Here is a 10,544-nt window from a genome sequence, read left to right as displayed (position 1 = left end):
ATTGCGCAAAACACAAAAGTCTGGGACGATATTAGGTCACCAAAGTCGTTTAGGACGAAATTGAGAAAAACCACTATAGTCGAGGACGATTTTGGGTATTAACTCCATAAAATATTATGTAAAATTCATATTTATGTTAAAAATTTGAATAGTTTGAGTAGCTTAGTTGGTTGAACTCTAAATTATCATGGGTTCAAATCTCATTAGCAACACTTTTAATTATCTTTTCTCTTCCATTCCATCACAAGATAAATTAAATATTTTTAGTCTACTTTTTATGAATCATTTAATTAACAAATTAAATGCTCCTTTAGTCTAGTTTTTATAAATCATTTAATTAATGTAGTATACAAGTTTATAATATACTTTATTTTATTCGAATTAATTTAGAAATATGGATCTTACTAAAAGAAATTAAAATTTAAAAGTAATTATGAATATATTGTTATTCAATTATTTTATCTAATTGATTATGATTCATATTTTTCTCATAAATATATTGTAATTTATAATGTATTTTGTATTTTAACCCTATTATGGTTGTTTGATATTTTATCATTGACATTTCTAACGTCATTTAATATTCGTCCCCACTCAGATGATTTTCTGGGTCCGCCACTGAGGATAATACAGGGGAACGTGCAAATTAAGACAACAAGTTGAACTTGCATTATGATTCATATTTTTCTCATAAATATATTGTAATTTATAATGTATTTTGTATTTTAACCCTATTATGGTTATTTGATATTTTATCATTGACATTTCTAACGTCATTTAATATTCGCCCCCACTCAGATGATTTTCTGGGTCCGCCACTGAGGTGGATAATACAGGGGAAAGTGCAAATTAAGACAACAAGTTGAACTTGCATTAATCATTCAACCAAAATTCATTAAGTAAATGCAACTTTTTACAATATCTGCAAATTCACTGTCTTTAATCCCCATTTTTTACAACCATGCTAGGTTAGTTTCACCTTTCAAATAAAGGGAGAAAAAAAAAAGTCATCTTATTAATGAGCAACAAAATTGCAGAGAAGAAGAAAAAGTAAACAATATTTCGACATAACATTATTAAATTCTAATCGCTATATGAACACATATTAAACATTAATCCTTAGGTACTGTTAATTTGTATTTATAATTTTTTAAAAATTTCAAAATTTAATTACAATTTTCGGTTAACCGACCAACTGAAAAAAAAATAAAAACAATCAGTTCGGTAAATTTGGTAATAAAAATTTCATTTCAATGGGCAGTTAAATGTTTAGATTGCACGTCTCAGTGTTTGGCACAATGGGCGATCTTGCATAGCGAGGAGCGAAATTGCAAAAACATGTTCATATAAGTATTACATTTTCATATTAATCCAACCAAACCCAACTTTATCACAATAACCTTTGTGGGGAAAAATTTCAGAATAACCTGGGTTAGATTCTATTTGGGCCAGCTTCTGTGCCTCTCGGAGCGAATCGGGTGGACCCTTATCAAGTTTGCAAGCGGTTGTTCTAGTCCCCTTCTAGTAAATCCTTTAACAAAACCCTTTGAAACCAAATAGAAATCAAGTTACATGAGTTGCTAATAAATAATTACTTGGAAAAAAAGAAAGAATCAAAAACAACCTATTCTTAAACTATGATCTCTAGGATTAAAGACAACCTTTTTGAAACATAGTGAAGTGACATTTGGTAATATGCAAAGGTCATTTATTGGTCCAATAGAGACTCCACAAACATCCAATCTCCTGAGTGTTGGACAAGAAAATATGCAATTCGGCAGAGTGTATTCATCTTCTGGCATAAGACTAAAGTGTATTTCTTCAATACCTTTTTGTGTGACAAAAAGGAGCCATTGATCGAAATCAAACGACCGAGACCTAAGTGTTTCCCTACTGTAGCTCCTATTCAAAAAGTTAAAATTGAAGACAAACTTGCGAATAATCCCATTATGCTGGATAAGAACTTTGTTGACTACATACAAACCAACAAATATCCCAATATGTTTTGGGTCCTGATATCACTGTGAGCATGGGAATGTTTTTTCTTAAAGTGTTTAAAAAACCCAGCATTAAAGTTGAGTTCTATAAGACTGAACCAAATATCTCTCCAGAAGGTAGACAAAACGGCCATCCTTGCAGCTTCTTGAATCGGCAAGTAACTCAAAATCTTGTCAAGTATATCTACCGGAAGTTCACTAATTCTATCTCTCTGATCTCTCTGCAGACGTCTTCATGCCATAATCTAGATAACTTTAATATATGAAAATTAAAGAAGAAATAAATTAAAATTGAAACATAACCCTAAGATGGTGAAATTGACAATAGTAAATTAGTAATTAAATTCCAAGCCTCAACTGCAGGCAGGAAGATGCCAATTTTGAAAGATGTAAGATGCCAAATTTAATGGAGTGCCTATCCTAACCCACTGAAGTTGTTAAAATCTTTAAGCTATACAAACATGAAGTTAAGGTAAAAGGATTAGTGCACCCAAACATTTCAAAAATAAAAGACATGCTTTTTAACTTTGGCAGTTAATGGAAAAGAAGGAACATATCAACACAGAAATCACTGGTTCGTCAAGGTGAGTAGTACAGGAAAAAGTGCAAATATAGACAAATAGTTGAACTTGGATCAACCATTCAACCAAAATTCATTAAGCAGCCTCCCTGAAATTGGTGTTTTCGAATCTGCAATAAATAAAATGCAATTTTCTACAATGACACAAATGGTGTTTTTCAAACAAGGGGACATTAAAAGTTATCTTATTGATGAGCTTCATCTGGTGTGTACACAGTATGAAGTGCTGAAGCAAGTAGAAAATTCTAACAAAATTGCAGGGGAAAAGAAAAAAAGTAAAGAATACTTCGACTTCACTTCATTCAATTTCAATCGCTCTATGACCATATACTGAACATTAATCGTCAAAAGCTGAAAGAGTTGTGTAAATCGCAATATGAAGCTAGGGTTAGTGAGAGAAAGGAAATCTGGAAGAATGTATACATACATATACACGCTGGCACACAGTAGATTGGATTTGAGACAAACCAGTAATCGGAGCAGCGAATTGCAGGGAGGCAGTAATCGGCGACAAGGAGAACTGACCCTTCACGGCAATGTTCCCACTCTAAATTGTGAAATCTGGTAAGGTAGAAAAGTACTATGAATTAAGGATTAGAGCTAATAGAGTTGTTGATGGAATAATTACGGAGCGAACTCTAGGCGAAGCAATATGGAGCAGATCACACCCGGCACCGTGTGGACTACGCACGCGACCGGACAGACCATGGAGAGGTCTACCTATCACGGGGTCCCCGGCTACTATGCACACGGAGTAACGAACCACCCCGGGATCGGCCAGCATGGGCTCAGCACCCCGGGGTCGGCCAGCGTGCCTGGGGTCGGCCGGCACACCCGGGGTTGGCTTGGCGTGAGGTCGGCTCGCCGTCGAGCCGACCTCCACGGGCTCGCCCTCGCGGGCTTGACCCCATGGGCTCGGCTGAGCCCATGGCCGGCACCTTGGCCGAGCTCTGAGCTTGGCCAAAGACCGGGTCCTCGCGTGGAGCGAGTCCCGCGGCGCGGGCCGCGGCTCCTCCCGCGTGACTCGGTCCCGGTCCGGTAGGGGGTATAAAAACACTCCCCGTTGTCCTATTCAATCATCTCCTACATTCCTACAACACTTGTAACGTTATTACACGTCCCGAACCTCTGTAATGGCATTATACGCTCAATGCAATATTTATCGTTTTATAATTTATTTGTTATATTCGACATATACTCGGGTTGTATAATCCGGACCCCCAGGTTCATATAATCCATCAGTTGTGTATTGAATGAATAATTACAATGTACAGATTACATGTATATATAATAAGGAAGTTTAAGAGAAGAAACTGGGATAGAGAATCATAAGCAAACTTAACTATATAAACTCCTAATACTCCCTCAAGCACAAGGTACTAGGACTGGGTGTTTCAGGTTTCGGTTTTTTCGGTTTCAAAAATATTAAACCATTCGGTTTAATATTAGAGTTCGGTTCGATTTTGATTCGGTTCAGTTTTGGTGAAAGTCCACTATTTTAACGTTTCATTTTTTGCCTGACTGATTGTTCAGTTGGCTCACTTGATGACCAGATAAAAAATAAGAATTATTAAAACACCAAATGTTGGGACATACGACTTAGAGTTGATGTCTGAGGACTTGAGGAGTTGGTGGTTATTAATTATTATAATATTTATATATAATACTAGCATTTTGTACGCGATGCGCGAAAATTTATGTCCAACATTAAAAAATTGATAAATGCAAATAATTACAAATTATACTTCAAATTATATTTCACAATACCTTAAAGTAGTAAATTTTAATCATCGTATTTGAAAACTATATAAATGAACCAAATTTATATTTTGTTTATAAATAATGTAAACAATTTTGATATAATTTATACTTTATTTTTACAATAAATAAATAAAATATTTATAATACTAATCTAGTACTCGGTCACATATATTGGTGCGTGTGCGTGCATATATTGAATTCTACCAAAATACCCCTTGTGTACAAATTACTAAATGGGATGCGGTGCACCTGGTCGACGTGCACATTAATTCATGACCATTGATCAGTTCAAATGCATGACCAGTAAGAGTGCACAAGTGCACATGATAACTGAAGTTCACACCTGACCTTTTACCTATATATATATGTGTGTGTGTGTGTGTGTGTGTGTGTGTGTGTGTGTACTAAAAAAATAAGAAGTATTTTTTGTTATGGTCAACACAGTACTCTGTTGCAATGGTCGACACAATAATTTGCCTAAATATCATGACAATAACCAAAATTTAATTGGATTTATTTTATATGAGAATACTAGTATTTTATGTGCGCGATGCACAAAAATATATGTCCAATATTATTACTCGATGTTAAAATTTTAATTATATTAAAATATTTTTTTTTAAATAATAGTTTTTTTAAAAAAAAAAAAAATCATAGTTGTAAAATTCATATTATATTAAAAGTATATTTGATAATTTGAGTAATAATTATTGTATGATTAATATTATTAAAGTAAAAATTTTATATATGATAAATTACTAACTACAATTATGAAAACATTTAATTAAAATCTAAGTGAAATCAAACATAATTCTTATATTAATCAAATATATAATGTCTATATAGATTATTACCATTAAAGAATATACAAAATATATATTGTGTATACATGTGCATGGTAATAATAATGGAAAAAGATAATAGAAGTTATAACGATGAGGATATTTTTGTCTAAAAAATTGTATAATACAATTTTTATAGCATAATGTATAAAAAAAATTAACAGAAAACATACATAAATTAGGTATATAACCAACCTCGGGACGTATTATATTTTTAGATTAGATTATATATTAGGATAACTTGCAAGGATACTCAAACTAACAATTATACATACGGTATGGAATCAACACAAAAACTCAATAGAAGTACAATAACATTCTTAGTCGATAATAAATATTTTTGTTTTTGTGGAGGCACAAGGAAAACGTAAAAGTTCCTTCTTGTAATTTTCAAAGTCCTCATCAGACTCGCACACATTTGAACGTCTAATGACAACCTCCTCAAGTGCAGGAAAGAAAGGGAGCAGTCCCTTGATGAAAACAATATCCTCCTTGTACGCAACCCCAAATTCTATCACATTCAAATTGTGAAGCATTTCAAGTCCTTGAGCTACAGTATGAAATTCCTCGGACAGTTTACCCAAAACATCAATTAACTTCATAGAAGGAAAAAAAAAAGAAGTTAAAGCATTTACACAACAAAATTGTATTAAGGAATGGAAGAAACAATAATAATAACAATAATGGAAACAGCTAAAACCAACTAAAGAATTAATACAGGGAAATTACCAATAAACTTATATCAAGTTGGCATAATTTTGGGCACATTCGAAGCAAATGAATGAATGCAGAAGAAATGTCATCCCTTAAAAAAGAGTGTTCTGATACTCTCAAATATTCCACATTTAGTGCAAGTGGTTGTGGTTGTAGTCCCCTCCCAGTACAACGTTTAACAAATTCCTTTAAAACCAAAAAGAATGAAGTTAGATCATTTCCTAAGTCCTAACAAATACTTTACATAAATAATTATCCAAACAAAAAAAAAAGTCTGGCTAAGATACCTTGAGTGCATAATTATCCAAATCAAGAGTACGAACCGATCTTAAGTCTGAGTTAATAGAGAGTTGAAAAATACAACAATTGTTGATTGTTAAATTCTCGAGTTTTTGAGCAGTAATGTTCAAATTGGACAGGTTATCACAACTTATAAATGAGAGATTCTTGAGCATAGGAAAATCAACTGGAACTGGAAGATCAACACTATCAAAGTCAACATTCTCAAAACAAAGTGAAATGACATTTGGTAATGTGCAGCGGGCATTTATTGATTCAACAGAGACTCCATTAATATGCAATCCCTTTAGTGTTAGGCAAGAAAATATGCAATTTGGCAACCTGTATCTATCTTCATCCATAAGAGTAAGATCCATTTCTTCAACACCTTTTCGTGTGACAAAAAGGAACCACTGGTCTAAGTCAAACAACCGGGACCTAAGCGTTTTCCTACTGTCACCAAAGGGATCCTGAAAATCAATGACAAATTTGCGGATAAGACCATTGTGCTGGTTGAGGACTTTGTTGATTACATACAAAGCCGCAGATATCCAAATATCACTGTTTTTCCTTTGCTCCTTTGTGGTTTGGTTCCTCATATCATGGGAATATTTTCTGATAATGTGGGAAAGAAACCTAGAGTCAAAGTTGAGCTGTGTAAGATTGAACCACATATCCCTCCAAAAGGTAGATAAAACAGCCATTCTAGCAGCTTGTTTAATCGGTAAGAACCCCAAAATCATGTCAATTATATTTACAGGGAGTTCACTGATTCTATCTCTCAACTGCTGCCTCCGCTGACATTTTCTCCCCATAATCCAGATAACTTAAATATATGCAAATTAAAGAACAAACAAATTAAAATCAAAACTTAACCTTAAGATTGGTGAAATCGAAAATAGTTAGTTAATAATTAGACTGATTTTGAAAGATGCAAGATGCAAAATTTAATGCTAACCCACAGAAGTCATTATGAGCTTTATGCTATAGAAAGCATGAAGGTAAAAGGATTAGTTCACGGAAACATTTGAAAAATCAAAGACAAACTTCTTAAGATGCATCAATATCACAAAAACAATACTCTACAGTGAAACTCTGTCAGTTAATGTTGAAGAAAGAACATATCAACACAGAAACGATAATGAAGCTAGTTTCAGCGAGAGGAAGGAAAACTGGAAGAATGTATACATACAATACAAACACTCTGGCGCACAGTAGATTGGATTTGAGAGAAAGCAGTAACCGAAACGGCGAAACGGAGAAGTGTTTGAGTTGGGAGACGTTTGCAGCAATCGTATAAATCCCTGTAAAAATAAGGATGGGATAGACATCTTATTTAAGAGCCCAAGAGAGTTAAGCATATAATGGGTAGAAAAAAGGACGGTCAAATTTTTTAATCAAATGAATGGTTCAGATTAATCATATTTTAATTTTTTGAAGATTTCCTAATTTATCCTTAAGGGAAAATGACACTTTTTCCCCCTGAATTATTCATGCATTCACATTTGCCCCCTCAATTATTATAAAAGTGACGGTTTTTCCCCCTGATAATATTAAATGTACATTTCTACCCTTAAAACAAATATTTTATTTATTTCTCTTCTTCAACAAATTATTGCTTATATGTAGGGATGACCACGGTTCGATTCGAACTGAACCAAACACTATAGCAATCAAATTAAAAAATTTCGGTTATGATTCATAACATAACCCAATATTTGGGTTTCCGTTTATTAAAATCGTGAACTGGAAAAAAAAAAAATGAATCCTGAACCGTGAACCGGAGGTTCAAATCAGAACAACAACTAGCAATAGCTTAAAATTAGAATTATAATATTTACAAATAGTGTATGTTTTTTTCCGCATTTATATTGACTCTCACATATAAGTATATATAATCGCGATTTGATTTTTATTTTGAACCGTCGGTTCACGATTTTGAATACAATTTGAACGGTTGGTTCAAACTTTCTTTTAAAATTTTATTTTTTTATTTTTAAAATATTCTAAATTCAACACTTAATGTATTTCATTTTTTTCAAATCGTGGTTATAATTTGTTGGAGAAGAAAAATAAATGAAATATTTATTTTAAGGGTAAATATGTCCATTTAATATATCAGGGGGAAAAACTGCCACTTAAATAATTTAGGAGGAAAAAGTGCTATAAGTATATAATAAAGGGGGAAAAAGTGCCATTTTCCCTATCCTTAATGAATATGATTATCCTAACTTACTCATTGATTTCAATAAGAAAAGTCTTAGGTTCGAACCTCATCCCAATCAAAGTTAGCATAATTAGTACTCTATTTTACTCTTATTAAATTAAAATAATAATTTAAAAGTTACAACAAAAAATAATACATATGCATTTCTTTAATTTAGAATTATGTGTCTAAATGTCTTTATTCAAAAAAAAAGTATTCAAATCAAACACAACAAATTGAAATGAGAAACTACCTTGCAATGTCCTTGTCTGGCAATCAGCAGTTGGCTCTTCAATATTAGTATATATTTAATATTTTATGCCCTAATTTTTATTTGTTCTCCCTTATACCTATACAATTATTTTATTGACAATTATAATCAATCTTGACTATATTATAAACTTAGAATTACATATTTAAATACGCAAATTCAACATTCAATTATCAATGCATGAACAATTCTAATATAATCTTGCATTGATATACTTTAAAGTACATATTTAAAAAAAAAAAAACATTGGTCATTATCCCAATTGCGCAATACGCGTAAAAAACTAGTATTAGAATAAAGTTGAAATAAATCACCGAATTACACATTAATATGAAGTCATCGAACTTAAAACAATTGCAATCAAGTCTTTGAACAAACTAAAATTATGCAATTAAACCAAAATTAACAGCCAACTACTATGTAGTGTGATTACACCTCTATTATAATTCTAAATTAATGTTTACAAAATTGAACTTCGATGATAGGAGCTTTGAAATTTAGTTTTTTGAATTTGATGACTAAATTACTCATTGATGTATAATTCAGTGACTAATTTGAACCCTGATTGGTAAAATGGCTGTTAGCTGATAGCTGTTTGTTGTTAGCTGATTGTGTTAATTAGAGAGTATAAATAGTTGATAACATTAGCTGATTGTAGAAAAGTGTTTGGTAAATTAGCTGTTAGCTGATAGCTGATAGCTGTTTGGTATAATTTCTTTTCAAAAAAAGCTAATTGAAAAAGTTGTTTGGAGTAGCTTTTTGAATTTTAGCCTTTTGGAGTTGCAAAAAGTTAATTAACCAAACATTTATATTGATATTTTAACTAAATCAAACAATTAATAGTGTCAAATAAGTCAAAATTGGCCTATAGGCCGATTTTTTACCAAACAGGGCCATTATTTTATTGACATATATAGTAATATTAATCTTTTCTATGTGTAATGCTCAAAAATTGATGCACAATATTAATAGTCAATATTAAAATTTGAAATATTTTTTGAATAATACTATATATATATATATATATATATATATATATATATATATATATATATATATATATATATATATATATATATATATATATATATATATATTAATTTCATCACTTTAAAACTAATATTATATCAAAAGTATAGTTAATAATTTGCATAATAATTATGGTATACTTAATAATTGTTAAAGTAAGAATTTTGGATATGATAAATGATTAAATATAATTGTGGTAATATTTAATCTATACTATATATATAAAAAAAAAAAACAAAATCCTCCATTTTAACTTCCCGCCCAAAACAGTCATATACTATTAAGATTTGCGTAATATTGTAAAATAGTGTAATACAATTTCTAATAGAATATATATTGTTTCCTACTTTCCTATTCGTACTACAATTCTACATTAAGATTCCTATTCTATATTATAAAATAGTGTAATACAATTCCTATGACAAAATTGCTATATATCTAGACAAAAAATATATATTTTTATACAAATGAATTATGATAGCAATTGATTACTTTAACTACGTTGCTAGAGAACGAGTACATTTGCCCAATTTATAAAAATCCTAAACAATTATATATATAAATCTCTAAAGTTATAGCACCACATGCGTACATCTACATATTAATTATTAATTTAAGCAATTACTTGCTCGAAATCAAGCAATGATAACATCAACAAACATAAACGATTCAAACCATATCTTCAACTGCACAATATAATACTTTGTATTTGATGTTATAATTTAAATAGTTGGATATCGATCCAAATATTCTTAATATATTATAACAAATTCATTCAGTGCAACGCACTTGTGAAAATACTAGTATATACTAATGGAAGGTTAACAATTTATGGGTATCATTTTAGACAAACGTATCATTGTTA

At 31.2% G+C, this 10,544-nt stretch overlaps 1 protein-coding gene across 1 annotated transcript in view; it reads right to left on the bottom strand.

Moving 5' to 3' along the window:
* The window catches only part of LOC109146616 (F-box/FBD/LRR-repeat protein At1g13570-like), a 45,841-nt gene that overhangs the window by 18,906 nt on the left and 16,391 nt on the right, over positions 1 to 10,544 (bottom strand). The window contains exons 4-6 of the mRNA XM_019294265.1: positions 6,182 to 6,623; positions 5,910 to 6,080; positions 5,564 to 5,776 (exon numbers count right to left, since the gene is read on the bottom strand). Coding sequence (XP_019149810.1) covers positions 5,564 to 5,776; positions 5,910 to 6,080; positions 6,182 to 6,623 — 826 coding nt within the window. The remainder of the gene's footprint in view (positions 1 to 5,563; positions 5,777 to 5,909; positions 6,081 to 6,181; positions 6,624 to 10,544) is intronic.

Source organism: Ipomoea nil, unplaced genomic scaffold (assembly GCF_001879475.1).
Source record: "Ipomoea nil cultivar Tokyo-kokei standard unplaced genomic scaffold, Asagao_1.1 scaffold1936, whole genome shotgun sequence".
NCBI lineage: Eukaryota > Viridiplantae > Streptophyta > Magnoliopsida > Solanales > Convolvulaceae > Ipomoea > Ipomoea nil.
This window is presented reverse-complemented; position numbering and strand designations above follow the sequence as displayed.